General features: G+C 41.5%; 1 protein-coding gene across 1 annotated transcript in view; it reads right to left on the reverse strand.

Annotated features, from left to right (window-relative positions):
* LOC124622337 (cytochrome P450 4C1-like) overlaps positions 1-22,762 on the reverse strand; it is a 126,057-nt gene that overhangs the window by 86,762 nt on the left and 16,533 nt on the right. The window contains exon 2 of the mRNA XM_047148014.1: positions 3,257-3,506. Coding sequence (XP_047003970.1) covers positions 3,257-3,471 — 215 coding nt within the window. The 5' untranslated portion in view covers positions 3,472-3,506. The remainder of the gene's footprint in view (positions 1-3,256; positions 3,507-22,762) is intronic.

A 22,762-nucleotide genomic window follows, 5' to 3' on the forward strand; every position in this document is an offset into this window, starting at 1 on the left:
ATGTTTTTAATGGTAGAAAAAGGAATAGGAGAAGGAGTGTCTGAAAGCTGTAAAAGACATGTCAAAGCAAATAATAAATATATGAAAGATTTTGATGATAAAAAGATTTTAAATTATGTAGCATATTTAGATGCAAACAAATTACATGGTTATGCTCTGAATCTATATTTACTGCATTCTGGATCTGAATGAGATGAAACAAATAATTCTGATTGTACAAAAATAGGTGACATTCAGACACTGCTAAAATCGTACATATATTTGAAGTGGATCTAGAATATACAAAAGAATTACATGATTTGGATGAAGATTTACCCCTCACTCCTGAAAATAAAATTGTACCAGGAACATAGGAAAGTAAGTCATTGAATCTCTGAATGATAAAAATAATTATGTAGTTCTCCACAGTAATCTTAGCCAATATCTGTATCTAGGAATGATGCTAACAAAAATGCACAGAGTTTAAAAATTTAAATAATCTGATTAGAATGTTCAAATGGGGATGCAATCTATGAATGATTTTGAAAAATATTTCTACAAGGTAGTGAATAATTCAGTATTTGGTAAGACAATCGAAAATATAAGAAACAGAGTGGACATAATCTTGCTGCTATTCAAATGAATAAGACAAAAATGCAATTTAGTAAACCAATTTATGTCAGCATGAGCATACTCGTTCTGTCTAAAGAAACGTTGTACGATTTTCACCACAGAATAATGAAACCGAAATATGGAGAAGGTATTGTATTCCATTATCAAGATACAGACAGTTATATTTACAATATACAGACTAAAGATTTGTATGAAGACATAAAGTTGATGATTGATTACATTGATACGAGAGATTATCCAACAGATAACATTTATGGTATTCCACAAGAAACGAAAAAGGCTTAGGAAATATGAAACATGAATGTAACAGAAAAATAACTGAACAATTCTGCAGTTTGAGAACAAAGAGGTTTGTTATATAAAGTTGGTGTTAAATAGATAAAAAATCCAAAAGTGTGAAGAAATGTGTTGTTAAAAACAGAATAACTATAGAAGAGTATAACTATTGTTTATTTAACAATATTAGAAAAATACAGAACTACAAATATGATTCAAACTGAAAAATATGAAATCTACACAGATGAGGTAAACAATAAAGCATTGTGCCTCATCATGATAAAAGATATGCACTGAAAAATGAAATAAATACTTTACCATATGGTCATTATTCATTATTATCATCTTCTGTAAAGTTTACACATTCATAGTCATTATCTTCTTTAAAAAGTGAATACCTTAATTCATGTGTATTATATATCGTTTCTGCTACCTCTTCCACAGTATAAACCCCTGTAGAATTGTTGTTGTTGTTTTCTGCATCCATTTATAACATTCAAAATCTAATAAGCAGAATATAAATAAAAATGTTCTGTATAAATGGAGGCCGTGTGTACTGAAAAAGATCTTCTATCTCTTCTAACATAAGCATAAAATCCATACCATATTTATTATACAAATGGAATAAGTTTATTAGTTGATTTTTGTTGTACTCTCTGTTTCCTAAACCTCTAGTTATTGGGTGAAAAACGTTTAAATATAATCAACAGGCTTCAATATATTTTTGTAATACTTATGGTAAATTATTTATTGGCCAGAAACAATTCTCAATTTGTTTGACAACCATAAAAAATAGAAAATCTGCGTTTTCTATTTCTACTCATATTTCTATATCACTTTCCTCATACCCAGAAAATTCTATTTTGTATTCTTCTTCTTTATAAGTTTGCTTTAATACATCAATACTGACAATATGGCCCTGGCTTCTCAAATGTTCTACAATTAATGATGGTTTAAAATATTCTTTGCAAATATTACATTCAACTTGTCTCTCTCCTGGTTTATTATTTCTCTCAACAAAAACATCAAATTGAAATTAGTTGCACACATTAGTCATAGTTATAAGACTAAAAATTTATATACCTATTAAATTCTAATCTAAATCAATGGATACTCTTCAGAAGAAGCTTAATAATGCAGGGAACTCCAATTTGTTTATAAAGATTAGTGAGCTGGAAATTAATGAATTTTACTATGTTAGGGGTTGCTAATATTTAAATCCTATATATGGGGAAAAAGGTTGTGTTGAACTTGATGATAAATTTAAGAGCAATTTACCAAACAGATGTTAATTAATTACTGGGCGCGTTTTTCTTTTTCTTGAAGACAGAAATATTAAACTTAGATGGACTGAAGAAGCTTAAAAATAATGAGTTTCGTGATCTGGAATTTTTACTCTGAATTTGGCTTTAAGCTTAAAGTACAATTTCAGCTACCTGTCAATTTGCATTCATGGGTGTGATGAAAGTGTAAATTGTGATTTTGTGGTTATTTACACATAAAAATGTCATTTTATGTGCATGTAAATAGCTTCTGTTTTTTTCTAAAAAATGGGAAATTTGATTTTTTACAATTATTTGTAAATAAAAAGCCCCTATTTGTAAAACTGCGCCTGTCTCGCCAATACATATCTACTCAGGTGGGCACATCACCATAAAATCGCCTCTACAAAGTACTTAATCACATAACTCTACTTTCTGATGATGGTGATGATGATGATGTTTGTTTTGTGGGGCCCTCAACTGTGCAGTTATCAGTGCCCGTGGGCACATCACCATAAAATTGCCTCTACAAAGTACTTAATCATTTAACTCTACTTTCTGATGATGATGATGATGATATTTGTTTTGTGAGGCACTCAACTGTGCAGTTATCAGTGCCCGGACAAATTCCCAACCTTTTCTCAGTCCAGTCTCGCACCTTTCATGAATGATGATGAAATGATGAGGACAACACAAACACCCAGTCATCTAGAGGCAGGTGAAAATCCCTGACCCCACTGGGAATCGAACCCGTGCTCGGGAAGCGTGAATGCGACCGCGAGACCACGAGCTGCGGACTCTGTTTTTTGAGGGGATCATCAAACCTTCAGGACTACACCTTAGGTTGTTAATAAAAGTGATGTATCGGAACAGAACCTTGAGTGCTACCCCACTTTACCCCACTTCAGTAACATTTACCTTCAGTTTTAGTTTATAGGTGTCAAAAGAACCATTTTACACTTCATTAATACCATAATGCCTCAAATTATGTTAAATTACCGCATCACCCAAAGTTATGCTACTGATTTCCAGAGATTAGACGTCATGTTTCAGTCTGTATGTTTTGTTGAGGTCGACCAATCTCCCACCAGATACCATAAGCTTACCTTGTCAAGTCCCCATACTGGCGGTGCAGGTCGAATATCTTATGGAGGGTCAGTGGCATTTCGAGGAAGTCCAGAATGTTCCCAATTATTGGCAGTGTTGGTGGACCTGGAGCATCGATGTGGGGCTTGTTGGCCCACTTCCACCACAGCACCGCCACCAAGCCAGCACAGCACCACACCACCAACTGCACCAACAGCCACAGCCACCACGCCATTGGTCAACAGGTAATGAGGACTCCCAATAACCGACCTGCAGTCAGAAGCACAGTGGGTAAAATATTCTCATGTTTCTTGGAATTGTGTAAGGGGACATTGAGAAATAGTGGTCAGCACCAGATGTTTCGTCAATAATACTGGCGTTTTAAAAGTATTGCGTTCATGTAAGGGGAGATCAAAAAGTTTCTGTTAGAAGGCATACAGTCCAGAATCGGTATGGCAGTCAGGCAACATCGCCATAGTCAAGGAGCCAATCATCCAGCTGATGCACCGTGTTGAGAATACCCATTTGGTAAAACAGTGTCCTGCTGCGTGAATAAGTCGGTAACTGCCAAATGTACAGCTTCTCCCAACAGGATTCGGCGGCCCTTCAAGGCCTTTTCTAAACGACCGAAGGCGCGATAATCATATGGCAAGAGACCAGGACTGCAGGGTGGGTGCTCGACTGCCTCTCAGTTGAGTTGGCTGGACGGGGCTCGCCTCCCAGGCCAAGCGCCATCCTTTGTGGAACCGAGACCAGCAAGGCCCCTGGCACACTATTCCACAGCGGTGGTTTGCGGCAGATATACTGCTCCATACACATTATTCATCGTCTGATGGACCTGACCCCCGCTTGTCATTAGACAACCAAGAAAAGAAGAACAGCTCGTTGGCCCTGTTTGGAAGCATATGGTAACAACGTCACCATTGCTGTCGTTTCTGCATTTACTGCAGACTCACCTGAAAAAGTTACGAGTGGCCTGCTAATCTCTTGCCTACGTAGCGGTGCTTATATACCAGCATGGCCGTCGCTCTATGTTGCATATGTGCTGCAGAAACGCCGCCAAACGGAAACATTTTGATCGCCCCTTATAAATAGCGCATGAAATGAAAAATATTTTTGAATAAAAGACCACTTAACTCTTTGAGGGGAGGTAAACGTAATAAAATTTTATCGTAGAGGGGCATGAACAATAATGAGCATATTATAAATTAGATTCACTTATGACACTTTAGTTAATGTTAATAACAACAAACTGTTGTTGTTGTCGTCTTCAGTCCAAAGACTGGTTTGATACAGCTCTCTATGCTACTCTATCCTCTGCAGCCTCTTCATCTCCGAGTAACAACTGCATCCTGCATCCTTCTGAATCTGCTTACCGTATTCATCTCTTGGTCTCCGTCTAAGATTTTTACCTTCCCCCCCCCCCCCCCCCCACGCTTCTCTCTAGTACTAAATTGGTGATCCCTTGATGTCTCAGGATGTGTCCTACCAACCGATCCCTTCTTCTAGTTAGGTAATACCACAATTTTTTCTCCACAGTTCTGTTTAGTACCTTTTCGTTAGTTATGTGATCTACCATCTCATCCTCAGCATTCTCCTGTAGCACCACATTTCAAAAGCTTCTATTCTCTTCTTGTCAAAACTGTGTATCATCTCCGTTTCACTTCCGTACATGGCTACACTCCATACAAATACTTTCAGAAAGGACTTCCTGACACAGCTATTCTCAATATTAACAGATTTCTCATCTTCAAAAACGCTTTTCTTGGCATTGCCAGTCTACATTTTATATCCTCACTGCTTCGACCACCAACTGTTATTTTGCTTTCCAGATAGCAAACCCGTTTATTACTTCAAGTCTCTCATTTCCTAATCTAATTCCCTCAGCATCGCCTGATTTAATTTGAGAACATTCCATTACCCTCGTTTTGCTTTTGTTGATGTTCATCTTATATCCTTCTTTCAACACACTGTCCTTTCCGTTCACCTGCTCTTCCTAGTCCATTGCTGTCTCTGACAGAATTACAATGACATCGGCAAACCTCAAAGTTTTTATTTTTCTCCCTCTACTTTAATTCCTACTCCAAATTTTTCTTTTGTTTTCTTTTCTGCTTCCTAAATGTTCAGGTTGAATAACGTCAGGAATAGGCTACAACCCTGTCTCACTCCCCTCTCAACCACTGCTGCCCTTTTATGTCCCTCAACACTTATAACCGCAGTATGGTTTCTGTACAAATTGCAAATAGCCCATCGTTCCTTGTATTTTACCCCTGCTACCTTTATGACTTGAAAGAGAATGTTCCAATTAACATCATCAAAAACTTTCTCTAAGTCTATAAATGCAGGTTTTCCTTTCCTTAAACTATCTACAATGAGAAGTCAGCACTGTCTCGTGTGTCTCTTCATTTCTGCAGAATCCAAACTGATCTTCCCCGAGATCGGCTTCTATCTGTAATTCAATTGTTCTGTAAATCATCCTAATCAGTATTTTGTAGCTGTGACTTATTAAACTGATAGTTTGGTAATTTTCACACCTGTCAGCACCTGATTTCTTTGGAATCGGGATTATTATATTATTCTTGGAGTAAGTCGTCTATCTCATACATTTTGCTCACCAAATGGAAGAGTTTTGTCATGACTGGCTCTCCCAAGGCTGTCTGTAGCTGTACGGAATGTTGGCTATTCCTGGGGCCTTGTTTCTACTTAAGTCTGTCAGTCATCTTCCTCTTCGTCCTCTTCCATTTCCATAACATCGCCCTCAAGTACATCTCCTTTCTATAGACTACATATATACACCTTCCATCTTTTCCCTTCTTTCCTTAGGTTTCCTTTTCTTCAAATGTCTCTTTAATTTTCTGTAGGCAGTATCTGTCTTACCTCTAGTGATATATGCTTCCACATCCTTACGTTTGTCCTCTAGCCATCTCTGCTTAGCCATTTTTTTACAGCCTCTCGATCTAATTTTTTAAACACTTGTATTCCCTTGCACCCCCTCATTTATTACGTTTTTATAATTTCTTCTTTCATTGATTAATTTCAATATCTCTTGTATAACCCAAGGATTTCTACTAGCCCTCGTCTTTTTTCCTACTTGATCCTCTGCTGCCTTCACTATTTCATCTCTCACAGCTACCCATTCTTCTTCTACTGTATTCCTTTCCTCTTTTCTTGTTAACCGTTCCCTAATACTCCCCCTGAGACCCTCTAAAACCTCTGGTTCTTTCAGTTTATCTAGGTCCCATCTCCTTAAATTCCTACTTCTTTACAGTTTCTTCAGTTTTAATCTGCCATTCATAAACAATAAATTATTGTCAGAGTCCACATCTGCCATGGAAATGTCTTACAGTTTAAAATCTGGTTCCTAAACCTCTGTCTAACCATTATATAATCAATCTACAACCTTCCAGTATATCCAGGTCTCTTCCACATACTCAACTTTCTCTCGTAATCCTTAAAGCAAGCGTTAGCTATGATTCTTGTATACTCTGTGCAAAATTCTACAAGGTGGTTACCTCTTTCATTCCTTTTCCCCAGTCCATATTGACTTACGACTTTTCCTGCTCTTCCTTTTCCTACTACGGAATTCCAGTCTCCCACGACTATTAAATTTTCAACTCCCTTCATCATATGAATAATTTATTTTATCTCATCATACATTTCCTCAATTACCTCCTTATCTGTGGAGCTAGTTGGCATATAAACTTGTACTACTGTGGTGGGTGTCTAACTTGGCTACAATAATGTGTTCGCTATGGTGTTTTTAGTAGCTTCTCTGCGTTCTTATTTTCTTACTCAATATTAAACCTACTCCTGCATTATCCCTATTTGATTTTGTATTTATAACCCTGTATTCACCTGACCAGAAGTCTTGTTCCTCCTGCCACTGAACTTCACTAATTCCCACTATATCTAACTTCAGCCTATCAGTTTCCATTTTTAGATTTTCTAACCTACGTGCCTGACATTCCACGCTCCGGTCTGTAGAACGCCAGTTTTGTTTCTCCTGATAATGACGTTTTCCTGAGTTGTCCCCGCCCGCAGATACAAATGGAGGACTATTTTACCCTCAGAATATTTTAGCCAAGAGGATGCAATTATCATTTAACCATACAGTAGAGCCCTCTGGAAAAATTACGACTGTAGTTTGTTCTTGCTTTCAGACGTTCGCAGTACCAGCACAGCAAGGCCGTTTTGGTTGATGTTAGAAGGCCAGATCGGTCAGTCATCCAGACTTCTGTCCCTGCAAGTACTGAAAAGTCTGCAGCTCCTCTTCAGGAACCGTGCATTTGTCTGGCCACTCAACAGATACCTTTCAGTTGGGGTTGCACCTACAGTATGGCTATACGTATCGCTGAGGCACGCAACCTCCCCACCAACGGCAAGGTCCGTGGTTCATGGGGGAACAACAACATATTATTAAATACAGATAACCATCACCCCCTTAGAGTATGTAAGTTCGATAATTGGCGGTTCTACTTGCTATAACTTTCTTTTAATTTTCGTGCTATCTATCGAATCAGTTTTTACCTGCTCACAGCAGGCTGGCGTGAGGAGGGAAGAACTATACTGACGTGAGGTCTGGAACATGACAAGGAATTAGAATTCAGAAAGCGAACGTAATTAGTTTGATACTTAACTGTAATCCATTAATGATGAACGTCGCTCTTAACAGTACATGAGTCACAATATTATCTGTTCAGAAGACATTGTAACTGAATATGGCGCCTTGCTAGGTCGTAGCAAACGACGTAGCTGAAGGCTACGCTAAACTGTCGTCTCTGTAAATGAGAGCGTCTGTAGACAGTGAACTATCGCTAGCAAAGTCGGCTGTACAACTGGGGCGAGTCTAGGGAGTCTCTCTAGACTAGACCTGCCGTGTGGTGGCGATCGGCCTGCAATCACTGATAGTGGTGACACGCGGGTCCGACGTATACTAACGGGCCGCGGCCGATTTAGAGGCTACCACCTAGCAAGTGTGGTGTCTGGCGGTGACACCACAGTCACTTCAAGGAATTTCATCAAATGATATTCGGTAACCGTCTTGCCCCGTTAATCCTTTTTGGGGAGACATAATAGATGGAGAAGAATGGCGGTGGTTAGCGCCATTAACCATACAGAAATCCGCCTGTGAAGTAAAGGAAACTCTGTTTGAATAAAAAGTAATGTTAATGTAGTTCTATCGAATGTCAACACACAAATATAAATAGTTACTACCATAATAGACGTTGTAATGGTACTTGAATTACGTAACCATTACGGGACCTCACCTCAACCTCTCGATACCAGCAATATTCTACAGTGTTTCTGTAGAATAGTTAACATATTTCTGTGACAATATTCAGATTTGATTTGAATAATGTAGAGGTACTTTGATACATCGATATGTTTATATTGCGCCGGCCGAGGTGGCGGAGCGGTTAAAGGCGCTACAGTCTGGAACCGCGTGACCGCTACGGTCGCAGATTCGAATCCTGCCTCGGGCATGGATGTGTGTGATGTCCTTAGGTTAATTAGGTTTAAGTAGTTCTAAGTTCTAGGGGACTGATGACCTTAGAAGTTAAGTCCCATAGTGCTTAGAGCCATTTGAACCATTTTTGTTTATATTGCAAAGATATTATTCTTATGTGTATTCTTACTTTTGTCACTATGATCTTTGACGTACTTGTAACTCTGATTTTTGGTCGCGTAAGCGGCTATTAGAGTGTCAAATCTTGGTCGTCATGTTGAAAAGACGCAAATTGTAGTCAGTTTATGAAATGCGAACTTTAACAGTGACGAAGATATTTTCTAGTATGTTTTATATTGTATGGTGATATTGCAACAAAAGTAATAAAAAAGAAGTGTAACTTAAATTCGGAGTGCTGATTACTATTTTACATCACCATTGTGCTAACTTGCAAAGGTTTAATCTTCAAGAATAATTTATGAAACACATCTATAAAACTTTTGCATATCGCAGAATAACACCTAGGCCTCTTTGCATCTGAGCTTGGAATCATCACTACCTAGATTTTCGACAATTGAGCCATGATTTCACAGCGAGACCAGCGTAGGAAACACGGATGAGTGCCTAGTATATCTATTATTTCATGAAATGACTTCATTAACTGTGCTCTAATGAAACCTGCCACATAATATAACTTTGTTGTTGCCCGGAAATGGAATATTTAGCAGCGTGAGCAACACTACAATCATAATTAATTTTTGACCTTTGTTGTGGTATGGTTGTTAGAACGTATAAAGAAGAGCTATAGAGAGAAATTCACGACACTTTCACGAACAATACATGAAAAATGAGCTCATGTTGCACATTCACTGCAAAAGTAGTGCACTGTGATTCTCATGTCATCTAGTAAAACTTTCTACAGTGGCCACCGCCCTTTCAAAGCGTCTTCATATGTGGTTGCTGGCAGTGAGGCCTGCCATTGAACACTGAGTAGCGAAAAGGCTGTGGCCACACGCTCACTAGCGGAGCGCAGTGCAGCGGCGATCCCGCGTGGCATCGATGTCACTGACGAGTCCCCGGTAGGTTCCTGGGTATCTGCGGCACCAGGCAGGCCTACCAACATGTCACACAGTGCCCTGTTAATTACACCCTGACGGTTTCTGTACGAGGAACTTGCGCCCATCGCGCTGCAAAAGGGTTCCATGCGGATCGGATTAGGCGTAAACGGTAAGAAAGGGACGCTCATAGGATCGGTTTGTTGTCCATCTGTGTATCTATTTTTCTGCTTGACTCTTCAAAACCATTTTTCTCAAGAATAGATGTATCAAGTTCAAATTCATGTCACATATTGAGGTCAATGGTGCCTTGGCGGTGTTGAAAACTGAAGCTTCTAAGTCAATGCAATCAAATGGAACGGCCGTTTATGTCGCACACTTTGATAGCTGGAAAGTCACTCATCAATACCTATAGGGTAGTTCCTGTTGATCTAGAATGTCGAAATCTGGTAAGAAGAAAGGTTTCACAGTACAAGTAACGGAAAAAATCCGAAAATTATTGTTTTTTAATTAAATCACACGAAAAAATTTGTTTGTCATTTGTTATCCGACGAAAAACTTGAAATTAAAACGATCAGTACTTCTCCATTCACCCTCACTGAGTGGCAATGCTAAAAGTCAAACATCAGGCAAAGAATGACTTTATTGCTCATATGATGCGTTTCTAAATTTATCCATTGTCATATATCCAGGAGTGATTACTGCACCTAAATATGGCGTTTCGAGACTCTCTGCGAATGTTTGTGTCACAGACGGGTTGAAACGCCGTATCTACGTGCAATAATCACTGCTGGATATATGATGATAGATAAATTCCGAAACGCGTCATATGAGGAATAGAGTCATTCCTTGACTGATGTTTGACTTTTACCATTCCGACCCGGTTAGCCTAAACAGAGAACTACTGGTTATTATAATAGTGGTCGGCTGCTTCCTGCAGGACTTTATGCCACATTTATATTTTTGAAATTAAAACATTCTCGAAACTCTTGGAGTACCTGTGACCGATATTTGGCAGTATCTATGTTGGAAACAGGCAAAAATGGTAGAGACTCCAGATTCCTGGAATGGATGGACTGTCTGTATACATAATTAAGTGTGTGCGCGACGATCAGTGCGTGAGTCCTACTTGTACCTGGTCAACTTTTGTTGAACTAAACTGAATACTTAATTGATATGACTTCAGTGAAAATGTCCTGAAAATATTCCAATTTTTATGGAAAACTTTTGTCCAAGCGTTTATATTAACGCAAACTGGCTTCGATTTGATATTAAGAAGCAGAAACGCTTTCTACATCTACATCTACATACATACTCCGCAATCCACCATACGGTGAGTGGCGGAGGGTACCTCGTACCACAACTAGCATCTTCTCTCCCTGTTCCACTCCCAAATAGAACGAGGGAAAAATGATTGCCTATATGCCTCTGTACGAGCCCTAATCTCTCTTATCTTATCTTTGTGGTCTTTCCGCGAAATATAAGTTGGCGGCAGTAAAATTTTACTGCAGTCAGTCTCAAATGCTGGTTCTCTAAATTTCCTCATTAGCGATTCACGAAAAGAACGCCTCCTTTCCTCTAGAGACTCCCACCCGAGTTCCTGAAGCATTTCCGTAACACTCGCGTGATGATCAAACCTACCAGTAACAAATCTAGCAGCTCTCCTCTGAATTGCTTCTATGTCCTCCCTCAATCCGAACTGATAGGGATCCCAAACGCTCGAGCAGTACTCAAGAATAGGTTGTATCAGTGTTGTACAAGCAGTCTACTTTACACATGAACCACATCTTCCCAAAATTCTACCAATGAACCGAAGACGACCATCCGCCTTCCCCACAACTGCCATTACATGCTTGTCCCACTTCATATCGCTCTGCAAAATATTTAATCGACGTGAGTGTGCCAAGCGCTACACTACTAATGGAGTATTCAAACATTACAGGATTCTTTTTCCTATTCATCTGCATTAATTTACATTTATCTATATTTAGAGTTAGCTGCCATTCTTTACACCAATCACAAATCCTGTCCACGTCATCTTGTATCCTCCTACAGTCACTCAACGACGACACCTTCCCGTACACCACAGCATCATCAGCAAACAGCCGCACATTGCTATCCACCCTATCCAAAAGATCATTTATGTAGATAGAAAACAACAGCAGACCTACCACACTTCCCTGGGGCACTCCAGATGATACCCTCACCTCCGATGAACACTCACCATCGAGGAAAACATATTGGGTTCTATTACTTAAGAAGTCTTCGAGCCACTCACATACTTGGGAAGCAATCCCATATGCTCGTACCTTAGTTAGGAGTCTGCAGTGGGGCACCGAGTCAAACGCTTTGCGGAAGTCAAGGAATATGGCATCCGCCTGATACCCTTCAACCATGGTTCGCAAGATATCATGTGAAAAAAGGGCGAGTTGCGTTTCGCAGGAGTGATGCTTTCTAAAGCCGTGCTGATGCATGGACAGCAACTTCTCTGTCTCAAGGAAATTCATTATATTCATGGCGCAAAGAAGAATCTATGCAGAGTTTGAAACATAGTGCATAAGTGCATAAATGAGTGCAACTTTATAGTAACGTCTAATTTCCTGGGAAAATCTAGAAGTATATCAGTATGTTCCCTTACTGCAAGAACACGTGTTGTCAAGATGCAAAACCTCACTTCGTAAATCCTAACACCTGTTCATGAATGAACCTGAAATAAAGTATGCTCTCGAAACATATTCAAGGTTAGCTTGAAGCCTCGAATTTGTCGCCAGCACTGACTTATCCTGTACTAGCTGTAATAGTGCAGTCAACGAAGGAATGTTAGCGGAAAAATCACGGAGACTCCAAATTTTGCAACGTGCTAAGAGGGAGTGTCGTGAGCAACATACTAAAAAACCTGAACGGTGGGGAGTGTGGGATTAGGAGGGGCTGCGGGGTAGGCGTGGAGGCTTTTGAAGGTCACTTTGTTGCGTTTTTCTCGCATAAATCGAAATCCGCGGCTCCTAGAGAAAATGTTTCCCAGTACAAAATTACACTGCATTTCATTTACTACAAAGATGTCCCATTCTTTTCTTCTCTGTGGCTAATAGTTTCCGCGTTGCAGGGCACAGAAAAACTGCAGATTAGTAGAAATACTGTTTTAATGGGTAGGATTCACATTCATCTTTAAACGAAGTATATGGAATGTGTGCACAGCATTTAAGTGCAGTAGAACCGTATTAAGAGATAAACTGTGTCCCAGAGGTGCAACCAGCTGTAGAGCGGGGTGTGTAGGGTGGAGGCGTGGGGTAAGGTAGGTCGCCACACTGTCTTCATATACTTCCCTCCTTCAACAGCAAACTGAAAATGCAGCAAGTGATTCCCCACTATGTCACAAGAAACTGTTATTATAGGAGTTGGCAACCGTTATCTTCCGAGGGGCCAAACGATATGTCCTTCTTGCTAATGATAAATAGGTGGAAGAGATCTGTCGCCATAGGGATGTGGACAGACAAGGAAAAGGTTAGGTGACACAAGTGCACTTTAAATATACAGGGTGAGTCATAAACGACTATACAACTTTGGAATGATACAGAGATTTATTGAGATAACTTACAGAATCGGTAGAGGAGCCATTCTGTAGCAAGCAACCTAAAGTTTGATTAACGTAGTGCATCAGTACCCAATCCCGCCACCGTGAGCGCTAGTATAGTGCATAATTAAAATGGCTACTTTCGTTGGTGCGGCGCGTGCTCGCTGGGTGTTTTGGTTTCACGAAACGAGCTGTGCAACAACTGTTCGGCGTCAATGTCGCACCGAATACGCTATAGAACCTCGAAACAGACCTACTGCTTATGTGAAAAATCGAATCTACGCTGCCATTGCACAAGTTACACCCGATTTTGTGCAACGAGTGTAGGACAAAATTGATTACCAGTGGGATGTTTGCCGCATCACAAATGGTAGTCACATCGAACCAAGTGCCCCTCTACATTTTTATGTGAAAGTTGAGCATGTTTGTTACAAAATGACACATCTAGCGATTCTGTAAGTTATCTCAATAAATTTCTATATCATCCCAAATCTGTAAAGTCCTTTCAGACTCACCAATTACTTTACTCGACGTGTTGCTGAAGAACTGCTACACTGTTGACCGCTTGTGGCGGCCGTGGGTAGGTATAAGCAGAAGCCTGATACGGACGTGCGTCTAAGTACACCGAATGTTTGCCGGTAGAGGTAGCTGTCAACAGTCTGGTGTAACGTTTGGCGCCCTCTAGGAACACGAAACTAATCTCGAGCTAGCCCAGGTGCCCATCAACTATAATTCCATCCTGGGGTCCTGGAGGCTCTTCATTGGTCTGGTCATCCTGCTCGTGGTGATCTCCAAAGCTCCGCTCGCGGCATGCGCAGGATCTTCACTGACACGCCAACTCCGGCACCATCCGTAAGCTAGACTGCTACAGAAATAACGACAGTATGTCTCACGAAACTGTGCCGACCCTTTACATCGCACTTTATGAAACATTTACATCTACACCTGCATACATACTCCGCAACCCACCATATGGAGAAGGGTGCCCTGTATCACTACTAGTTGTTTCCCTCCCTGCTCCACTCGCAAACGGAGTAGGCCTCCGAATGAGCACTAATTTATACAAATCTTAAGTTGATGGGCATTGCGAAAAATGTACGTTACCGGAATAGATTCATTCTGCAGTCAGCCTCAAACGCCTTTTCTCTAAATTTTCTCAACAGGGCTCCTAGAAAAAAAGTCTCCTTTCCTCCAGCGATTCCCATTTGAATTCTTAAAGCATCTCCGTAATACCTGCGTGTTGTTCGAACCTACTGGTAACAAACCTAGCAGCCTGCCTTTGGCCTGCTTCGGTGTCTTCCTGTAATCTGACCTGGTATCGACCTCAAATACTCGAGCAGAAGTCAAGAATATCTCGCACTAGAGTCCTATCCGAGGTCTCCTTTACAGGTGAACCACCCTTTCCTAAAATTCTCCCAATAAACAGAAATCTGTCATTCGCCTTCCCTATTACGGCCCTTAGATGCTCATTCCATTTAATGTAGCTTTGCAACGTTACGCCTAGATATCTAATCGAAAGGAGCAGCACATTACGATTGCTGTATTCGAACGCTATGAGTTTGTTTTTCCTTCTCAACTGGCTTAACTTAACATCCCACCAGTATGTCTGCACACTGCGTCGTCAGTAAATATTTATTTCACACAAAATGTGTTAACACTATGTGGAATGCACATATTCTTTGGCTTGTGCCATTTTTCGCACGGATACACAGGGTCGCATGGGTAATCAGATGTGGCAATGTTAGTTGAAGAGGTGGCCGGATGCCCTTCCTGCCGCCACCCCCTACCCTCCTGGGATGGAATCAGTGTACCCCAACTGTCTGCGACTAGTGTAATCCATGGAATAGTACGAAAGTGTTCAGATGTTTGCGAGCCGTGCAACTGAGGCGGGCCGTGGGAACCAGCCTGGTATTCACCTAGGGGGATGTGGAAAACCGCCTAAAAACCACATCCAGGCTGGCCGGCACACCGGCCCCCGTCGTTAACCCGCCGGGCGGATTTGATCTGGGGCCGGCGCGCCTACCCGAGTCCAGGAAGCAGCCCATTAGCGCGCTCGGCTAACTTGGCAGGTTATGGAATGCACATATATACTAATAATATTAATGTGGCGCAATCGATTTGGATCAAGTTATTAAGTTAGAATAAAATGTGATACCTATGTGTAATGGCTGAGTATTTTGGGATACATTTTTGTGATGTATTCTTTTGTACGTGCTCTGAAGAAAGTATATAATAAATCGAAGAAATTTCAGTATATTTAATAGTGTTTATTCGATGACATTATGTAGTGTACCTAATGTGGTGACCCCAATAGTGAGCGAGTTTGCTGGCCAACGGAACCATCCTAACGTTCTGTGGGTGCCTGCACATCCCAAAAATCTATAACGAAGCGTCAACCAGCAGTTCGTTAGCCGTGAGCACGTGAAGAGAGCACAGAATTTAAGATGGGGTATCACCCACACATGTGTACACCATGCACTCCCTCTTGTCTTCCGCATCCGTTTACATTCCCCGACGTGGATCCTCTACCATTTTATCTAATTCCCTTCCCTCCTCACCCACGCTGAACACCTACACGTCTCCGATACTATCCTTAAATTAGATTCTGGTAACCTCAATGTCTTGCCTCTGATCACCAATCCTGATATGCTGCTGCGCCTTGACAAACATATCCCTCGATCCCTGCACCTACACACACTCCATGTCCTCTCTAACTGCATCGTCAATCAACTCCCTCTCTCAGGCAATGAGATCTGCTCTCAAATTTATCCCTCCTACCAACTTTAACCCTTCCCCACCTACCTCATTCCACATCAGGGCTCCTCTCTCCTTTCCCCTCTCCATCCACCCCTATCCCTTTCTTCTTGTACCATTACTCTCCCCGCCATCATTAGTCCTCCTCACTCTATAGCCTTCCCACTATCCATTTCACCTTGTGTAATACATTTTTATTTTATTTTCTCGCAATATCAGTTTAAATGAATGTTTTCCGCATTAGTAATAAGAAAGTGGTACATCGTCGCAGAAGATGGCAAAGATAGGCTTTTAAAATTATCATTGTACGAAAGAACAATGTCAGGAGAATATTCGATTTTTTAACAACTTTTGTTTCAATCTCGTTGGCAGTACTTAAGTTTTAGATCTCATACGAAAAGGGTGTGTAATTTTTGCTTGTGTGTCAACAATATCTGTAGTCAATGCTACGTGTGATAAAAATGCAAAAGAAAAAATGTATATTAAGAGTTATCATAGATGAAGAATAGTTTTATTTATTACGATTGTTGCGACAAGACAACGCCACCAGTTGGCTGATAACCTGAGAAGAATTCATTATTAGAATACGCCGAGAAAGAGTGCAATCGAATTTATTCATTACACCAACACTGTTCACAAGCTTAACCTTCACCTGCAATCATAAGAAGAGGCAGTAATTTCTTCCATCTTGCAATATATATATATATACACTCCTGGAAATGGAAAAAAGAACACATTGACACCGGTGTGTCAGACCCACCATACTTGCTCCGGACACTGCGAGAGGGCTGTACAAGCAATGATCACACGCACGGCACAGCGGACACACCAGGAACCGCGGTGTTGGCCGTCGAATGGCGCTAGCTGCGCAGCATTTGTGCACCGCCGCCGTCAGTGTCAGCCAGTTTGCCGTGGCATACGGAGCTCCATCGCAGTCTTTAACACTGGTAGCATGCCGCGACAGCGTGGACGTGAACCGTATGTGCAGTTGACGGACTTTGAGCGAGGGCGTATAGTGGGCATGCAGGAGGCCGGGTGGACATACCGCCGAATTGCTCAACACGTGGGGCGTGAGGTCTCCACAGTACATCGATGTTGTCGCCAGTGGTCGGCGGAAGGTGCACGTGCCCGTCGACCTGGGACCGGACCGCAGCGACGCACGGATGCACGCCAAGACCGTAGGATCCTACGCAGTGCCGTAGGGGACCGCACCGCCACTTCCCAGCAAATTGGGGACGCTGTTGCTCCTGGGGTACCGGCGAGGACCATTCGCAACCGTCTCCATGAAGCTGGGCTACGGTCCCGCACACCGTTAGGCCGTCTTCCGCTCACGCCCCAACATCGTGCAGCCCGCCTCCAGTGGTGTCGCGACAGGCGTGAATGGAGGGACGAATGGAGACGTGTCGTCTTCAGCGATGAGAGTCGTTTCTGCCTTGGTGCCAATGATGGTCGTATGCGTGTTTGGCGCCGTGCAGGTGAGCGCCACAATCAGGACTGCATACGACCGAGGCACACAGGGCCAACAGCCGCCATCATGGTGCGGGGAGCGATCTCCTACACTGGCCGTACACCACTGGTGATCGTCGAGAGGACACTGAATAGGGCACGGTACATCCAAACCGTCATCGAACCCATCGTTCTACCATTCCTAGACCGGCAAGGGAACTTGCTGTTCCAACAGGACAATGCACGTCCGCATGTATCCCGTGCCACCCAACGTGCTCTAGAAGGTGTAAGTCAACTACCCTGGCCAGCAAGATCTCCGGATCTGTCCCCCATTGAGCATGTTTGGGACTGGATGAAGCGTCGTCTCACGCGGTCTGCACGTCCAGCACGAACGCTGGTCCAACTGAGGCGCCAGGTGGAAATGGCATGGCAAGCCGTTCCACAGGACTACATCCAGCATCTCTACGATCGTCTCCATGGGAGAATAGCAGCCTGCATTGCTGCGAAAGGTGGATATACACTGTACTAGTGCCGACATTGTGCATGCTCTGTTGCCTGTGTCTATGTGCCTGTGGTTCTGTCAGTGTGATCATGTGATGTATCTGACCCCAGGAATGGGTCAATAAAGTTTCCCCTTCCTGGGACAATGAATTCACGGTGTTCTTATTTCAATTTCCAGGAGTATATATATATATATATATATATATATATATATATATATATATATATATATATATATATATATATATAATTACACACACACACACACACACACACACACATATATATATATATATATATATATATATATATATATATATATATAATTACACACACACATATATATATATATATATATATATGTGTGTGTGTGTGTGTGTGTATAATAATCAGACAAATTGACTTTTTGTTAAGCAAGTTTGCTGTAAAATACGGTTTGTGTGACTTCAGTATCGTTACTTTGCATTGTATTTTTCTTAGGTTGCGAGGAAGAATTTGTGCTTTGATTGCAGTACTGCAAATTTCATGCCGATTCATACTCTTTGTGTTAGCTGCTGGGCTGCCTCCCGGTACGGTTATATCGACCAACAGAACTAACACAAGTGGCGACAGATTTTCCAGGACAAAGTGATAGTTAAACATGAACAGATTTGTTCTAGCGAATGTTAAATGAACATACGCAATAATTTTGTCATTATTCTGTAAAGGAAAACCAAATTTTTATCTGTTTCCGTATTGCATGGATACGAATGCCATAAAAGCCATATTATATAATAACGAGGAACAGAGAATTAAAAGGACCAATTTATCCACCAACGGAAGAGTTAAGTGAGCTACTTGATTACGCAGAGAAGGTAGGAAATTTGCGCAATACGTTGCATGATTACCCTTATTAGCGCCTCTCTTCCCGTATTTCTCTTTCTTTCCTTTTTCCTCACCGTTTCCCTAGTAGGAAACTTATTAATGTAAAGGACTCAAAAACCCATGAACCATGGACCTTGCTGTTGGTGGGGAGGGTTGCGTGCCTCAGCGATACAGATAGCCGTACCGTAGGTACAACCATAACGGAGGGGTATCTGTTGAGAGGCCAGACAAACGTGTGGTTCCTGAAGAGGGGCAGCAGCCTTTTCAGTAGTTGCAAGGGCAACAGTCTGGATGATTGACTGATCTGGCCTTGTAACAATAACCGAAACGGCCTTGCTGTGCTGGTACTGCGAACGGCTGAAAGCAAGGGGAAACTACGGCCGTAATTTTTCCCGAGGGCATGCAGCTTTACTGTATGATTAAATGATGATGGCGTCCTCTTGGGTAAAATATTCCGGAGGTAAAATAGTCCCCCATTCGGATCTCCAGGCGGGGACTACTCAAGAGGATGTCGTTATCAGGAGAAAGAAAACTGGCGTTCTACGGATCGGAGCGTGGAATGTCAGATCCCTTAATCGGGCAGGTAGGTTAGAAAATTTAAAAAGGGAAATGGATAGGTTAAAGTTAGATATAGTGGGAATTAGTGAAGTTCGGTGGCAGGAGGAACAAGACTTCTGGTCAGGTGACTACAGGGTTATAAACACAAAGTCAAATAGGGGTAATGCAGGAGTAGGTTTAATAATGAATAGGAAAATAGGAATGCGGGTAAGCTACTACAAACAGCATAGTGAACGCATTATTGTGGCCAAGATAGATACGAAGCCCACACCTACTACAGTAGTACAAGTTTATATGCCAACTAGCTCTGCAGATGACGAAGAAATTGAAGAAATGTATGATGAAATAAAAGAAAATATTGAGATAGTGAAGGGAGACGAAAATTTAATAGTCATGCGTGACTGGAATTCGAGTGTAGGAAAAGGGAGAGAAGGAAACGTAGTAGGTGAATATGGATTGGGGCTAAGAAATGAAAGAGGAAGCTGCCTGATAGAATTTTGCACAGAGCACAACTTAATCATTGCTAACACTTGGTTTAAGAATCATGACAGAAGGTTGTATACATGGAAGAACCCTGGAGATACTAAAAGGTATCAGATAGATTATATAATGGTAAGACAGAGATTTAGGAACCAGGTTTTAAATTGTAAGACATTTCCAGGGGCAGATGTGGACTCTGACCACAATCTATTGGTTATGACCTGTAGATTAAAACTGAAGAAACCGCAAAAAGGTGGGAATTTAAGGGGATGGGACCTGGATAAACTGAAAGAACCAGAGGTTGTACAGAGTTTCAGGGAGAGCATAAGGGAACAATTGAAAGGAATGGGGGAAAGAAATACAGTAGAAGAAGAATGGGTAGCTCTGACGGATGAAGTAGTGAAGGCAGCAGACGATCAAGTAGGTAAAAAGAAGAGGGTTAGTAGAAATCCTTGGGTAACAGAAGAAATATTGAATTTAATTGATGAAAGGAGAAAATATAAAAATGCAGTAAATGAAGCAGGCAAAAAGAAATACAAACGTCTCAAAAATGAGATCGACAGGAAGTGCAAAATGGCTAAGCAGGGATGGCTAGAGGACAAATGTAAGGATGTAGAGGCTTATCTCACTAGGGGTAAGATAGATACTGCCTACAGGAAAATTAAAGAGACCTTTGGAGATAAAATGGTTCAAATGGCTCTGAGCACTATGGGACTCAATCGCTGTGGTCATAAGTCCCCTAGAACTTAGAACTACTTAAACCTAACTAACCTAAGGACAGCACACAACACCCAGCCATCACGAGGCAGAGAAAATCCCTGACCCCGCCGGGAATCTAACCCGGGAACCCGGGCATGGGAAGCGAGAACGCTACCGCACGACCACGAGATGCGGGCTGGAGATAAGAGAACCACATGTATGAACATCAAGAGCTCAGATGGAAGCCCAGTTCTAGGCAAGGAAGGGAAAGCAGAAAGGTGGAAGGAGTATATAGAGGGTCTATACAAGGGCGATGCACTTGAGGACAATATTATGGAAATGGAAGAGGATGTAGATGAAGATGAAATGGGAGATACGATACTGCGTGAAGAGTTTGACAGAGCACTGAAGGACCTTAGTCGAAACAAGGCCCCCGGAGTAGACAACATTCCATTGGAACTGCTGACGGCCTTGGGAGAGCCAGTCCTGACAAAACTCTACCATCTGGTAAGCAAGATGTATGAAACAGGCGAAATACCCTCAGACTTCAAGAAGAATATAACAATTCCAATCCCAAAGAAAGCAGGTGTTGACAGATGTGAAAATTACCGAACAATCAGTTTAATAAGCCACAGCTGCAAAGTACTAACACGAATTATTTACATACGAATGGAAAAACTAGTAGAAGCCGACCTCGGGGAAGATCAGTTTGGATTCCGTAGAAATACTGGAACACGTGAGGCAATACTGACCTTACGACTTATCTTAGAAGAAAGATTAAGGAAAGGCAAACCTACGTTTCTAGCATTTGTAGACTTAGAGAAAGCTTTTGACAATGTTGACTGGAATACTCCCTTTCAAATTCTAAAGGTGGCAGGGGTAAAATACAGGGAGCGAAAGGCTATTTACAACTTGTACAGAAACCAGATGGCAGTTATACGAGTTGAGGGACATGAAAGGGAAGCAGTGGTTGGGAAGGGAGTAAGACAGGGTTGTAGCCTCTCCCCGATGTTATTCAATCTGTATATTGAGCAAGCAGTAAAGGAAACAAAAGAAATATTTGGAGTAGGTATTAAAATCCATGGAGAAGAAATAAAAACTTTGAGGTTCGCCGATGACATTGTAATTCTGTCAGAGACAGCAAAGGACTTGGAAGAGCAGTTGAACGGAATGGATGGTGTCTTGGAGGGAGGATATAAGATGAACATCAACAAAAGCAAAACGAGGATAATGGAATGTAGTCGAGTTAAGTCGGGTGATGCTGAGGGTATTAGATTAGGAAATGAGACACTTAAAGTAGTAAAGGAGTTTTGCTATTTGGGGAGCAAAATAACTGATGATGGACGAAGTAGAGAGGATATAAAATGTAGACTGGCAATGGCAAGGAAAGCGTTTCTGAAGAAGAGAAATTTGTTAACATCGAGTATAGATTTAAGTGTCAGGAAGTTATTTCTGAAAGTATTTGTATGGAGTGTAGCCATGTATGGAAGTGAAATATGGACGGTAAATAGTTTGGACAAGAAGAGAATAGAAGCTTTTGAAATGTGGTGCTACAGAAGAATGCTGAAGATTAGATGGGTAGATCACATAACTAATGAGGAAGTATTGAATAGGATTGGGGAGAAGAGAAGTTTGTGGCACAACTTGACCAGAAGAAGGGATCGGTTGGTAGGACATGTTCTGAGGCATTAAGGGATCACCAATTTAGTATTGGCGGGCAGCGTGGAGGGTAAAAATCATAGGGGGAGACCAAGAGATCAATACACTAAGCAGATTCAGAAGGATGTAGGTTGCTGTAGGTACTGGGAGATGAAGAAGCTTGCACAGGATAGAGTAGCATGGAGAGCTGCATCAAACCAGTCTCAGGACTGAAGACCACAACAACAACACAACAACAACTCAAAAATCATACCAAACTTTAACTCATCAGTCTAGTGTAAATTATTGCGAAATTTACAAACGTTTGTGTCATAATACTATTCGATAAATTGACAGGAATTTATCGAAACGCGATTTCACAGGAAATTGCAGGTTTCAGGTGGCAGATTTATTTGAATAAAATTTTTCTACTGATTTTTACTAATTTTTTTGGTAACTGTAAGCACGATCAAAACGGCAGACCAAAAATTACCCATTGTTGATAGTAATGCAG

This window comes from Schistocerca americana, chromosome 7 (assembly GCF_021461395.2).
Source record: "Schistocerca americana isolate TAMUIC-IGC-003095 chromosome 7, iqSchAmer2.1, whole genome shotgun sequence".
In the NCBI taxonomy this organism is placed as follows: Eukaryota; Metazoa; Arthropoda; class Insecta; order Orthoptera; family Acrididae; genus Schistocerca; species Schistocerca americana.